Here is a 14,137-nt window from a genome sequence, read left to right as displayed (position 1 = left end):
TATTTATTTTGAAAAAAATTGATTTATTAAGAATTGATACTCTATTCTTATTAATTAAAAAAATTCAATTTTAGTATATTAAAATAGATAGATAGACAGATAGATAGATAAATTGAGATATAATATAATTTTAAAACGATTTATGACTTATAAATAGAAACTGAGGGAAAAAATAAAAAAGATAATATGTGACAGAGAATGTAATTGATTCAAAAGGGCAAAAAGCATTGCTATCCACCTTTTCTTGACCCACTGGTCACTTATTACTTACGTTAACTAGTAATTAATTATTGTAACAACAAAGGATTAAAATTAAAACTGCTGTAACAATAATTAAAAAATAAGCTAATTCCCACTTCCCTCCATTCACGGTCTACTTCTCAATCATCAGCGTCTCCGAAATCCCAAATCCACATTTCCAAATCGGCCTCCGATTCGAATCCCAACTGCGACAACGTTGTCCACGGCCGAGGTTGTCGTTTCAAGGATTTCTCAATCGCATGAATCTCTAAACGACAGCGTTCGACGCCCCCTCTCGCATTTTCGATCAAGGTGCCGTTTTGACGTCGCCACCACCCTCATCAACACAAATGAACCGAGGGTTTCGGTTCTCATAGCATGGTTCCGCCAAAATCAGTAATGGGTCACCCAATGTAGTGGAGAATCCAAAGTGGATTTGAAAATTTGGCGGGTAGTAATATATATAATCTTTTGCTTAAGTTTTTTTTATGAAATTTTCTGGTGTTTTGTTGAATTCTAGATTTGGATTTTGGAGTTTTGGGAGGGATTTTTATTATGAGAGGTAGGATCGAGTGTTTTAAGGTGAATCTGCAGCGATGACGGGAGTGCCATTGGCATTGGGTCTACGGTCCACGAGCTTCAACTCGCTGCAGCAGCTGCAATTGCAAAACGGTGGCGTTTTGACGGCTTCGCCGGCTGCGACGCTCCCTCGTAGGCCTTCGAAGGCGCTCCTTCACACGCCGAGGGAGAAGGAGAGGATGTGCCTCTCGATTTGCCGGCAACTTGGGAGAGGGAAGGTGGCAATGCTGCTTTTGGTTGGTCTTGGATTCTTGGTTTTCGTTTTTGGTTGCTTTATGATTTACAGTGGTTAGTCTTTCAAGTCTCCCTTTTGTTCTTTTATGTTGAGTAAATGGAAGTTGGTTTATGATATGACACTATAGAAAAGCTTTAGAAGTTTGTAACTTGACTAGACTAGATATGGTTTCCAATGGGACATCATGGCCCTGTTCGATAACTTCGTCGGAAGTATCTCAGGACAGAAATTCAGGGATAATGAGAGGCACAAACTTGTTTGGAGGACCAGATAGATAGAGAGAAACAGGCAAAATGTGTCTTGGAACAAAATTTGCTCAATTTAACTGGGGACAATGATAGTGGCAACTTTCTGTCATGTTTCAATCTTGGTCTCTCTATCTTTTTCTCCTGGGACACTTTCCGAACACAACCTATGTGCAAGTTTTAGATTTCAATGGATTAACTATAGACATGATTTTCAAGTTTCAACAACACACTATGAGGATGCCAATGCAGTCGGTTTTATCTATTAGGACAATACTCAACTGTTGTTATTGTTGTTTAAAGTAAAGTCTATAGCTGGTTTACTTGGAATTGGAGGTATTAAGGAGGAATGTCAATCTGTTTACAATTAGGAATGTATATTGATTATTGAGTTTATTTGAATGTAGTTTCAGCAGATAGTATTCCTTACTGAGTTTTGAGGAGGTCTGGGATCTACATTTCTTTGATTGGTCGCTTATTTTACCCATTCAATATCTAATCGTTTCAACCATTCAATGCACTTTCTTTGTTGTGGTCTTGAGACGAACCAAAATCTTAGGCTTCAATTCAGTTATTTTCTTATGTAGCTCACTATCATAGTTATGGCCTTCTTGGAGAGTTGGTTTGTGACAAAACAATAATGGTGTCATTTACGTCTTGTAGAGGGTCTCACACACTCACCCATTGCCAAAACAAAGTTATGCTGTTGAGTTGTATTGGTTTAAATAATATACTTCAGAATAATGTGTTCTCATTTGGGACTATCACTGATTCTTAAGCATGTATTTGTCTGCATACATTTCTTTTTTATTATATGCAGCTCAAAATCTGTATGTTTTACGGCGTGCTTTTGGTACTGTGATGAACTAGGTGGAAATATCTCTAGTGAAATTGAAGATACAAGATCTTATACCGTTACTAGGTATGAAATTGTAAAATCTGATGAAGTAGGAGATAAGTCACGAGATAGTAATTATTCTAGGGTGACCTCATTGACTACTAGGCAGCAACGCAAGTTAAAGCCACCACGAGCACTTGGGCCACCATCTTTGTCCAAGTCTAAAGGAAGAAAGGGATATTTTCCTACCTTGAGCCATCAATGTGACCATTTTGCATTCCCTCCTCCCCCTCCTGCTGATAGAAGACGACCTGGACCGCGTCGTAAGCTTTTTGTTCTTTTTGTCTGGCCTTTGATTTAAATATTTAAATATGTGAAGAAAGTGCACGTTTAATTATTATCAATGTAGAATTCTGATAATCAGGTTCTTGGTCACCTTGTTTTCAGCATGTCCTGTGTGTTATATACCAGTGGAACAAGCAATAGCTAGTATGCCGAGCTCCCCATCAGTGTCTCCTGTGCTTCACAGTTTGACTTATGTGCAAGATGAAATTCCAATTCAAACTTTTATGCAAAAAAATGATGATCCAACTAAAACTCAACCAGATGGTGGCTCCGATTTTGGTGGATATCCTACTCTGCAAGAAAGGGATGCTGCTTTTGATATAAAGGAGGCCATGACAGTGTATTGCGGGTTAGTTCATTTTTGTTTTATCTTTTTTTTTTCATCCCTAATGTTTGAAGATTGATTTTCTTGAAATAATTCATAATACTTCAATCCCCATGTTAGTGTCCAATGATTCCTAATATTTTTTTCCTTATTGAATGCATTTTGATTTCCTATCTTCAATTTTCATATCTGGTTAAAATATTTAGATTTGTCAAAGGAAGCAGACCTGGTCGCCAAACAGGATTTGACTTTGACGAGGCAGATCTATTCGAGTTGGATCAATACCATGACGTCATTGTTGCATCTGCCATATTTGGTATGACTGATGTGCTCTAGGCATGTTTTTGTTGTTGATTTTATGTTTCTCATAGTTCCATCTCTTCCATTTCAGGAAACTATGATCTCATACAGCAGCCGAGGAATATCAGTGAAGAAGCAAAGAAAAATATCCCTTTCTATATGTTTATTGATGAAGAAACAGAGTCCTTTATGAAGAATGCCAGTATTTTAGGTGTTAGTAGGAGGGTTGGATTGTGGAGAATCATTGTTGTCCGTAATATTCCTTATACTGATGCTCGGCGAAACGGAAAGGTTTATGCCTTACATTTTGTCCCTTAATTATAATTCTTTCATTTACATTTCATATAATGTTTACCATTTTGAGCATATATAATGTCACATTGCAATCATTTTGTTTGTTTTCTCTTTTGTCGACATTCCACCATTGAGTGTGTTTTGGGAAATGATTTTGCCATTAGATGCATTTTTTAAGCTAATAGACGTGCAGTTCAATTAAAATACTTATAATTTAGTGTGTGTGTATATATTATAGTTGGTCAATTATGCTTGAGTTTGGTTCTTTACCTACCTTAGTATGTTTGTATCATCCAATGAAGGGCTTTTGTTCAAGTGAAGGGTTGTTTTTTGGTCACATGGGGAAAAATTTGGATCGTTCAAGTGAAGCTGAAGATGTTGGTGGAAACTAATTTATTGTATTTTAAAATTGCAATCTCACCAGAAAGAACCTTTAATAATTGTTTTTTTTATGAATAATTTGCTTTTTAAATATGTCAATAATCTGATTTGTACTGAAGTTGAATTCAGACTGTTGGTTACATCCCCCACCCCCCCCTAAATTTACAATTTAATGTGTGTGTACCATAATACTTATGGTTTTAATGTTGGTTCTACACTTAATGCAGGTTCCTAAGCTTCTTCTGCACAGAATCTTCCCCAATGTCAGATATTCTATATGGATTGATGGAAAGCTTCAACTTGTGGTGGACCCGTACCAAGTCCTTGAAAGGTTAAGCGCTCTATCTTTCTAAATTGTATTCGTATTCTTATGCCTTTCATCATCATATTGATTTACTTGTTTGTTTATAGTTTCACTAAAAATTATGATGATCTAATGACACTTGCAAGTAGAGGTGGAAGTGGGCCGAGCTATCCGACCGGGGCTCATGGCTCGGTTTGTTTTAGGCCCGGCTCGGCTCGGCTTGTTTTATTACACAGGTCAGGCTTGGGCTTTTTCTAAAACTTGTTAGTAAAAAAGGCCAGGCCATAGGCTTTTAGGAAAGCCTATAAAGCTTGTCAAGCTGACTCGTCAAAATATTTTTTTAAAAAATAAATGATTCTTAATTTGAACTTTCAACTATTCACTCGTAATAAATCTAAAGCAACACTTCAAAAAAAAAATTAGTAGTCAAGACTAGCTAAGATTCTAGCTTGTTTTTGTTCAAAGAAAAAGTTTATGCTTATGGATTGTAAGTATAGTTATGATATGTAATTAACGATTGATATATAAACGAATTGTGACTTACAAATTATGAATTATGAATTATAGAATGCGTTTAATGTTAATTTAGATTTTTAAATTTTTTTGTTTTGAGTTATAATTCACGAAATAGACTTTTCAAATAGGTTCGTGAGCTTGTCAGGCTTTTAAACAGGCCGGGCTCGATCTTGAAAAAAGCCTGGGAAAGATAACATGCTTAGGCTTGGGCTTTATATTGACAATATAGGACAGGCTCAGCTCATTTCCACCCTTACTACTGTAAAAGTTGCTTACCTAACCGAGAAGACCTTGGAGTGCCATAGGGCACTTTTATTATGGGAATTAAATGAAAGGTGTTAAGCCAACTATATGATGGCTTTTGCACATTCTGCTTTCTAGAGAAATGTGAATTTATTTTGTTTCACGGGTAGTTTTTCTGTTGAGTTTAACAATTTTCATGCATGTATACAATATAATGTTTTAATCATTTGGCTTTATATCTGTAGCATATTCACTATGATTTCCTTTTGTACCATTCAGGTTCTTGTGGCGCCCAAACGCCACTTTCGCAATTTCAAGACACTATAGACGCTTTGATGTCTTTGTTGAAGCTGAGGCTAATAAAGCTGCTGGGAAATATGAAAATTCTTCCATTGATCATCAGGTTCAATTTTACAAATACCACGACGGACTAACCCATTATTCGAAGGATAAGCTTCCTATAACTAGTGGTAGGAACAATGTTAATATACCTTAGTCTACATGAGAAAATTCGACTATATGCGCACCTTTTTTTCTTTTGGTGTTTGCGTGTGATTGCTGATTCCTTGTTAACATTTGAAGTATTTCTTGTGGCTGAGTTTTCTGCAGATGTTCCAGAAGGTTGTGTTATCATAAGAGAACACATTCCAATTACAAATCTATTTACCTGCTTATGGTTCAATGAGGTTGATCGCTTTACTTCCAGGGACCAGATAAGCTTTTCTACTGTCAGAGACAAAATCATGGCAAAAGTTGACTGGAGTATTAATATGTTCTTGGATTGCGAAAGGCGCAACTTTGTGATACAGGTCAGTATTTTCACGTTTCCATGTCTCTGTCTAGATTTTAAAACATTACATCAGTAACAGTCACATTTAAGCCTATGATCCTAGTGACTTAGAGCTACAAGTTTTTGAATTCAATATTTGCCTCCCAAAATCTCAGTTTAGTAATTTGCTAAAGACAAAAAAATAAAGAATAAAAACCAACTTGGGTTGGGTTAGTTGAGTGGTAGGTCACTCGTTTTGTTTAAGCAAGTGTTCGGAGATTTGGATCCTGTCTTGTACATGCAGCAATCTATTGTCAGCAACAAATCTTTAAACAAAACTCAAATCCGTGATGGATTAGTCGTTAGCCTATCGGATTGGGAGATAATGTGAGAATGAAAAAAAATACATGGACACTGGGAAACACAAATTTGTTTGGAGAAAAAATGTGTCTACTGACAATTTGCTCCATTTTCTGTTGACTCAAAAACCAGTGTGAACAACATAAACATTCTTTCTATCTTGATATATTGTTTGTGGAAGGTTGTTGAATTTGAGTAATTATGTGGAACTAACAATGATTCTGGTTCTTGTTCTTGTGTGACAAACAATGATGATGGTGATGATCAGGGTTACCACAGAGACATACTAGAGCACATGCCTCCACCAGTTGTAAGAAGAAATCCACCCGTTGTTGCCATTGCTAGAAATAGTAATAATAATAATAATAATAATAATAATAATAATAATAATAACAACAACAATAATAGGCCTCAGATTAAGAAGAACCCTAGGCGTGGCAGAGATAGGAAATCAGGTTCAAGGCGTCATCATAAAGTAGGCACCGTAATTTGAGGTTTTTCAGTTTTTCTTTTTTCTTTTTCTTAACCAAAGTTTTGTCAATTGTAAATGCATTCTTTCTTGCAAGGTAATATATATACATCACAAGAGCTTTGATGAACTGAATTATGCTCCCTTTTCTTGTTTTAGTTATAAATTAGGATGGATTTTTTAATACAAAGGATTTTTAACTAGGCACCGTAATTTTGTTAAATTTTTAATTAGGTTATTGCAATTTATATATTTATAATTAGATAAAAAATGTAATTAGGTTTTTACTAGTGATTATCTTTTTAAAAGGACATAAGTATATAAAAAAATTTACGTATATACAAAAAAATTTCATTTTAATATACTGATAGTATAAAATAATTTTAATAATATCGTGTTAGCAAAAATAATTTTTTTTTTATATTAACGGCGTGAATAATCTTTTAAAAGAATGAATCTGAATGAACAATAATGTATATATTTATGTAAACAAAAAACAGCTATTAAGTTAATAACTGTATATTTGTGTATTAACGTATTGTTATAATAAGTCGCTTGATTCCAAAGACAAATCTATGCCAAAAACAATTGATTATTATCAATTGAAATTAATAAACAACTTTAGTTTACCATAATGCAAAAATATAAATTCTTTCCTGTGAGGATTATATATAGTCTTATTATATGTTAATTTTTTTATAATAAATCAAAGAATAAACTGTTAAAAATGCTCTTGAATTATTAAATTGCTAATATAAACATTTTAAATTTATTGATGACTAAAATATTCTTATAATATTTTAAAATACTCTAAAATAACAAAAAATATAATTTTTATGCGGCAAATGGTTTTTATAGTGGGTAAATTGTTTATTTATTTGACCCAAAATTTTTTGTAAATAGTTGAATAATTATTTAAAAAGTGTATATTTAAAAATGAAATTAAAATTCAATTTTTAAATTTTTTATTCTTAAAAGTATTTTTGCTCATTTACTAATAACATCAGAAAAAATATGTAATTAATATAATATCACCAAATTTTAATAATAAAAATCTTATTCTTTTAATTAGATTAAAAAAATATTAAATTTTAATTTCTAAAGTATTGAAATATTTTTAATGATTGTGTACTTTTAACACGAATAAATTTTTAGCATATTTTTATGAAGGACTCAATAATTTGGAGATATTTATAGTGATATACTCTAATAAATGTTTTTATTGGTGTTGATAGATAGTAAAAATCATCTGATATTTTGAATGAGACTGTATTCTCTTCATACACATGTCAACTTATGATACTCTGAAGAGCACCAATCTGCCAAAGGAATTTCTCAAAGTGGATGGTTAGCTATCTATGAATTCCTATACCGAAATTTGAAAAGAGAGCCAGATTTTGATTTTCTCAATAATGAATAAATACAAATATCCATGATATTAAGAATTTGGGTGGAGGATAATGCCTTTTCTCCTATGCTTATCCAAACATCAAATAAACACAAATTTATCATCTGATTGAGACACAAAAGGATCTTTTTACTCAAGTGCAAGATGGAACTCCAAAGTCCAAATTAGGCCCCACACGCTTCACACGACAAATGGGAAATATCAAATATGTGTTGATAAGTCTTTTTACTCAACCAAAAATTATAGCTCTTAATTAAGAATATAATTTTATTTTCATTCAATTTTATAAATTCAGATTTAGTAAAAAAAGTTGAACCTATCATATGAACTAGAATATTAAATTCATCAAATTCTGAGAGAGAAACTGATCAAATCAAACAACACCACAACTTTGTTCTTCTATTGGATCAGTTATGTAGATTGAATAATGTTAACATGTTATTATATTCTATTAATGAATTATATTTGAACTAATTGTCTGTGTTTAAATTTATACTGATAAGCTAACTTTAATTTTTTTTAAGTCTCTTGCATTATTAATTACTAGACTATTTTTAATCTATTTATATTTTGATAAAACGTTTTTTTTTTCTGACTTGCTCAAACAAATTTTTGTAATTTTTGAACAATAAAGGTCCTCTAATTTTTTCTATTCAATCTAGCCGACAATATGATTTCACAATTTTTTAAATAATTTTACATAAATCCATTTCCATGGCCCACAAATCCTTCAATTTCTTGATTGAATAAGAAAGGAAGAAGCCAGAAAAGGCATGCCATCTTCTGCATAGGGTATGGATGCTACAGGTATGGAAGCAATTTATAAACTATTTATGGCATAACCACTATCCACCTTTGTTCAGTAAATTATATGCAATATTCAATAATTCAATATATAAGCAAGAGGTTCTTTTGAGGCAAAAATAGAACTACCCATTCTTTTTTTTATGTCACTATTTCAATTTGCTCAATCTTATTGGATAATCACATCTTCTATGTATATATATGTCAAGTAATTATCTACTCATTTTCTTGTGTTGAATTATATAGTTTATCTTTTACTACTTACTTGAATTAGGAGATAGGATTTTACAGAGTTAATATCATTTAACCTCTTAGTTTTTGTGTGAGAATCAGGACACAAATTTGCTGTGACTTATCAAAGTGGTGGAAGATAGTTACCAGAATTTCTAAGGGTTGTAAGACTTTTATGATCAATTGCTGCTTCTAAACTCTAATTTGTAGATACTATAAAAAAGTTCAACTCTTAATCATGCTTCAAACTAGAATGAAGGTTGATCATGAGTTTTTCATCATTTTTCTACTACTACAAAGTAAAAGTTTGAAACTTTGAGTACAGTATCATTGGTAAAGAACCTTTGTTGTTTTTGAATAAATAATGGGCTGTTATTCTTGTTTTTTCTTGATCTGTGTTCTTCACTCTGCAATAGCACTTACCAGTGGGGCCTTAATGGTATTCTACACCAAAGAGATATTTATCATTGGGCATGGAATTGAAACAGCAAGCAAGCTTCAAGGGTCAACACCCCATGATCAGCTTCTGATTCAAACCTCAGATTCATTCTCAGGGTTGCTGCTGTTCACAATTGGGTTCCTTGTGTTCATGGTTTCTAGTGTGAAGGACAGTGAGTTCCAAAGCTTCTTTGCAAAAGGGTGTGTGCTCCTTCACATTTCAATGGCTATTTGGAGGTTCTGCTTTGAGAGGGAGGTTGAGGATCTTGCATATGATTGGCCAAGGCATGCTGTTGGAGACATTGCTTTGGCCATTTCATGGGTCTTCTTTCTTGTCTACTCATGGGGTGAAAAATATGATTAGTTGTTTTTGTTATTGTAAATATAATTATGTAGTTTGTCAATAATAGAGGAGTAAGTATTTTGTAATTTGTAAATTAAGAAATACTACTTGAATATGTGTTGTTAAGAAGGGTTTAGTTTTTGAAGAATTAAGTGCAAGTTATCTTTGTTATTGTTGTGGATGTTTTTGAGGTTGAGGAAGAAAATTGCTGTTTTGGTAGGTCGGGAAACACGGTTACTTTTGGTAGTTGTGGTCATGTGTATCAGATTTTCACCTAGTAAATTCTTACCTCTATTGGATCCTTAATATCTGTCGTTTTTTTTTAATTATTTCAATAAACAAAAACAGAAGTAGCTCCCCGCCTCCCTCAGGAATGGAAGAATGGCATCCGGTGGTTGGATTCTGTGGCTAACTCTCTGGAGTAGAAGTAGTCGTCCCAACTGGTAAACAAAAAAAAAAAAAAAACAAAAGCCATTCATGATCGAATATTATCTACAATCCTATAAAACCACATTACATCCGGCACTCTCGGTCATTATTATTAATGTATATTTTTATGTCACTTTAAATTTAGTATATAAAAATTTTCAGATATTTTATATAATCATTAGATAATATATTCTTGCATATTATATATGTTATTAATAAAAAAAATAATTACATTTATTAAATGGAATATAACATAATTAAATATTTTCCTATAGTTACTTTAAATTTTAGTGCCATAAATTACATTGGTCAAAGGTTTTTAAGTTTAACATACATAATATCATGTGATAAAGTAGCATACACCAACCAAATTCCTAACTCAGTTACTCTAACATCCTACAAAGACATTCAACCTACTTACAACTATATATTGCTATAACTAGAATCTATTTAGGCATTACTTTTACAATCAACTACGTTTAGGACTAACATGGCAACATTTCTATAAAACTACGTAATAAAATAAACAACAACACCAACATGAAAGTCTTCTGCCCCGGCGATATGCTACGTGGCGTTCAACCTGTTAATGTTCTCATCATTCGCCATAATGTTTAACTGAGTCTCCGGTTTGATCAAACAGAAATAAAATGGATAAAAAGTGTCGAGAATACAGTAAACTTTGACTTCTTCTAATACTATAAACAAAATTCCTTAAATAGACGGCGCCGAGCATATTTCGTTTACAATGTAAATTATGTATATTTTGTTTACACTGTAAACGAAATAGCGACATTACAAAACACGTGTGCAAACGTCATAGGACCGCGCTTTCTGAACCTTGTTTTGTTTATAGTTCGCGTAATTTCGTTTGACATGTAACATATTTTTGCTACAAATTACGCAAATAAGTAATTAATATAATTATTTTATTTATATAAATAAAAAATCCTATCTTATAGGCATACCATAAACTAATAATAAATAAATAAAAATAAAAAATCATTTATAAACATTTCCAATTTCTTCGATGCATGCTTCTCCAAGAGTCAAATATCCTGATAAACGGTAAGCAAATGAAATTACTACTGACAAAGATCTCACAAAATTCAGTAGTCGCTGCTTCACAGCCTGGCTAGCCTCAGATCATGTAAGTTTTTAACAATTGGGCCTACTCAAATAGTTAACAATTTTATGGGTAAAGTTTAAATGTAATCACAGTCCAATAACATAAACATAAAACAATGTTGTGACCCAATTCATGATATTTCTCATTCTAATGATATATATTTTTTATTTTTCTCAAATAAATAAAATAAAGATAAGTACTACCAATATTTACAAAATTATTGACTAATAAAATAGTAATTGCTGATTGAAATTTTATTAGTAAAAAATAGATATATTATTATATAAAAATTATGAAATTTTAAACTTTTTTTAATATTAAATTATTAATTTTGAATATTTAAACATTTTTATATAGATAATTTGATTAATTTATTATTTATCTATTTAAACTGGTTCGACTACAATTAAATTATTAAATTTTTGAAACTTGACCGATTTATTAACCAGTCCAATTTTCATAACTTTGATAATTTTTCTATTAATAATTAATACGATCTATTTTTTATTTATCAAATGTTTATAGTAGGAGTGTTTAAATTCAGACCGATTAAAATTAAACCACTCATTCAATTTAAATTAAATTAAAAATTGATTAAAATTACACTAATTTGAATTTAATTGAATTTTATTTTTGAAAACCGTTAGATCGGATTGGATCGAATTTTAAATCTACTTTTTATAACCGATCCAATTCAATCCAAAGTGCATGATGTGCGATATTATTATTATTATTTAATTATTATATTTTCAATCATACTTATAACATGTTCAATTTGTTATATATTTTTATATTATTCATGTATTATTATTTAATAAATATTTTATATTTAAAATATAATTTATTTATTTATTTTAATTAATTTATAATTTTATTTTTATTATTATATTATTATTAATTTTATATTATTGTTAATTATTTAAAATTTAATATAAAGACTTATTATATATATTTAATTTTTTTTAATTTACAAAATTAAAAATTTAAACTTAAATTGTACCACAAATAAAATAAATTTTTAATTCAAAATCCATCCAAATAGCACCGCGAACCACCGTAGTTCATAGCGTGTTCTAGAAGCAGCTGCACTACCCATTGGTAGCTGCCACAAAACGTGAAAACGGACCCCGCAAATTTCTCACCTTTGGAATCCAACTTTTTGAACGCATAAATTAGGGAACGCCTTGAACTCAAAAACAACGCAACGCCAAGTCTCATACGATCCAATCTAACCATCCTTAAGACGAGTAAGTTTCTTACAAACTCTTCTCTTTTTTTTCTCTTTAAATCTTCGACTATGTAGGATTAAGCGCTGAATTCTGAATTCTTTTTAGTTTTGGCTGAAGACTTTGATTCAATGGGTGAAGCAAAGCAATGTTCTTCTTCTTCTGTTAATGGCAGCAGCAGCACCATAAGTTCTGAAGCCCCAAAACCGAGGAAGAAAATCTGCTGTGCTTGCCCTGAAACTAAGAGGCTCAGAGATGAATGCATAGTTCAGCATGGTGAAGACTCTTGTACAAAATGGATTGAAGCTCACCGTTTGTGTCTTCGTTCTGAGGGGTTCAATGTTTGATTGTGGTAATTTTTATTTTTATTTTTTAAAAAAAGGGGACATTTTGGTGGGATAATTGGTTTTCAAATTACATTATTGTGTTTTGAAATCTTAGTATAAGGAATGGAATTCATAGTTTCATAATTTATTGTAATGAATCAGGAGGTTTTGTCCTGGTTAATCTTCTTGCTGAGACTTTAAATTGAAATGACTAGTTGATATGTTCCACTTGTCAAATTCCAGTGGCTATGGTGTTTTGAATTGTAGAACCTGAATCAATTGGTAAATCAGGTAGGTGATGATGCTTTTCTCTTTTGACTCTCCAACTGAGGAGTAGCAAGCATACATAGATACACATATTTCTGAAATTTGAGTAGTAGAGAGGTTTAGCTTGGTTCTTCACTTTATGTTGTTTATGTGGTGAACGGTGATATTGTGTTTTTTCTTAGTTCATGGATAGAGATTAGCTCTGATTTGTTCTGCTGAACCTTAGTGCAGAAGTGATGCAAAAGCAATAAGGTGAGATATAGATAATCCTTATATAAATGCCTTTTGTGTTTTGATGTTGCATAGTTGCACACACCTAATAATGAACTTGAAGATACTAATAGTGAGTAGTTAATGCCTTAATCCAGCAGAATTCCTCATTCACTTTTGTCATAATGTGCACACGTTAGAACACTTGATTCTGTGTAGCTTTAGGAAGCTCTTTTAGAAATTATTCTAGTAGGTAAGCCTTTTAAATTTGTGTTGGATAAACCATTTTTATTTCTTAAAATGTGATTCTAGAATCAATTATGCTTATATTTCGTTCCTGTGGTTCTTTAGTTATGTATGATTCAATTATGTTCAATGAAATTGGCACAAGTAAATTATTATCTGAAGGAATCCAAGTAATGGATAAAATCAAAGAGATTCTACCACTCTTCTTTTGCTCTGCCTCTGCTCCTTTGCTTTTGGTTTTATTTGTTCTTTTTTTTTTTTTTACCCTGGAACTGGTTCTTCTAGTTAGGGTTAAGGGGCGGCAGTGGCAGTGGCAGTGGTGTAGGGGTGATGGCTGTTGGGGTTGCGGGTGGCAGCTAAAATTGTGGTGATAAGGATGAGGGCTGAAGGGTTGTGACTGTTTGGGGTTGGGGATCGGATGGATACGAGTTTAAGGTTGAAGATGGATTTGGCGTAAACTTAAGGTTGGGGGTAATTTAGATTTAAGATGGAGAGGTGTAAAATTGTAAAATTTGTTTGAATAACTAATAATTGTAAAGAAATTAATAGTAGAGGCAGTATTGAAACTATAGTTTTTATACAAACTAATTTATTTAAAGGGAAATTTTATGGTGCCAAACATATTTGTGTCTAATTT

General features: G+C 31.9%; 3 protein-coding genes across 7 annotated transcripts; all 3 read left to right on the top strand.

Annotated features, from left to right (window-relative positions):
• The first annotated feature begins 335 nt into the window (after positions 1-335).
• Positions 336-6,578, top strand: LOC112707411 (probable hexosyltransferase MUCI70). Of its 2 annotated transcripts, XM_025759141.3 has the most exons (10): positions 349-1,107; positions 2,170-2,221; positions 2,303-2,460; positions 2,585-2,831; positions 3,014-3,123; positions 3,199-3,398; positions 4,010-4,113; positions 5,125-5,315; positions 5,455-5,654; positions 6,243-6,578. In XM_025759141.3, exons 1-10 carry the CDS (start codon positions 837-839, stop codon positions 6,465-6,467), a joined length of 1,758 nt encoding a protein of 585 aa, XP_025614926.1. In that variant the 5' UTR covers positions 349-836; the 3' UTR covers positions 6,468-6,578. The 2 variants fall into 2 exon arrangements, with proteins under 2 accessions (XP_025614925.1, XP_025614926.1); XM_025759140.3 differs by having other exon boundaries at positions 336-1,107; positions 2,170-2,460.
• Positions 6,579-8,040: 1,462 nt separating this feature from the next.
• LOC112707410 (uncharacterized) lies at positions 8,041-9,973 on the top strand. 3 transcript variants are annotated; one of them, XM_025759135.3, is made up of 3 exons: positions 8,614-8,863; positions 8,989-9,047; positions 9,303-9,973. In XM_025759135.3, exons 1-3 carry the CDS (start codon positions 8,799-8,801, stop codon positions 9,686-9,688), a joined length of 510 nt encoding a protein of 169 aa, XP_025614920.1. In that variant the 5' UTR covers positions 8,614-8,798; the 3' UTR covers positions 9,689-9,973. The 3 variants fall into 3 exon arrangements, with proteins under 3 accessions (XP_025614924.1, XP_025614920.1, XP_025614919.1); XM_025759134.3 differs by having other exon boundaries at positions 8,989-9,050; XM_025759139.3 differs by lacking the exon at positions 8,989-9,047 and having other exon boundaries at positions 8,041-8,658.
• A 2,346-nt stretch (positions 9,974-12,319) lies between these two features.
• On the top strand, positions 12,320-13,014 carry LOC112707408 (cytochrome c oxidase copper chaperone 2). 2 transcript variants are annotated; one of them, XM_025759133.3, is made up of 2 exons: positions 12,320-12,472; positions 12,560-13,014. In XM_025759133.3, the coding sequence occupies exon 2, from the start codon at positions 12,583-12,585 to the stop codon at positions 12,796-12,798; it is 216 nt and encodes a 71-aa protein (XP_025614918.1). In that variant the 5' UTR covers positions 12,320-12,472; positions 12,560-12,582; the 3' UTR covers positions 12,799-13,014. The 2 variants fall into 2 exon arrangements, with proteins under 2 accessions (XP_025614918.1, XP_072057390.1); XM_072201289.1 differs by having other exon boundaries at positions 12,333-12,472; positions 12,572-13,014.
• The last annotated feature ends 1,123 nt before the right edge of the window (positions 13,015-14,137 follow it).

This window comes from Arachis hypogaea, chromosome 8 (assembly GCF_003086295.3).
Source record: "Arachis hypogaea cultivar Tifrunner chromosome 8, arahy.Tifrunner.gnm2.J5K5, whole genome shotgun sequence".
Lineage (NCBI taxonomy): Eukaryota > Viridiplantae > Streptophyta > Magnoliopsida > Fabales > Fabaceae > Arachis > Arachis hypogaea.
The sequence above is the reverse complement of the archived record's forward strand: the minus strand, read 5'-3'. Positions and strand labels throughout refer to the sequence as shown.

Coding starts and splice junctions, on each gene's coding strand:
- LOC112707411 (XM_025759140.3), top strand. CDS start 837: ATGACGGGAGTGCCATTGGCATTGGGTCTACGGTCCACGAGCTTCAAC. Junction 1,108..2,169: donor TTGCTTTATGATTTACAGTG/GTTAGTCTTTCA, acceptor GTGATGAACTAG/GTGGAAATATCTCTAGTGAA. Junction 5,316..5,454: donor TAAGCTTCCTATAACTAGTG/GTAGGAACAATG, acceptor AGTTTTCTGCAG/ATGTTCCAGAAGGTTGTGTT.
- LOC112707410 (XM_025759134.3), top strand. CDS start 8,799: ATGTCACTATTTCAATTTGCTCAATCTTATTGGATAATCACATCTTCT. Junction 8,864..8,988: donor TCTATGTATATATATGTCAA/GTAATTATCTAC, acceptor TGTGAGAATCAG/GACACAAATTTGCTGTGACT. Junction 9,051..9,302: donor TACCAGAATTTCTAAGGGTT/GTAAGACTTTTA, acceptor ACTCTGCAATAG/CACTTACCAGTGGGGCCTTA.
- LOC112707408 (XM_025759133.3), top strand. CDS start 12,583: ATGGGTGAAGCAAAGCAATGTTCTTCTTCTTCTGTTAATGGCAGCAGC.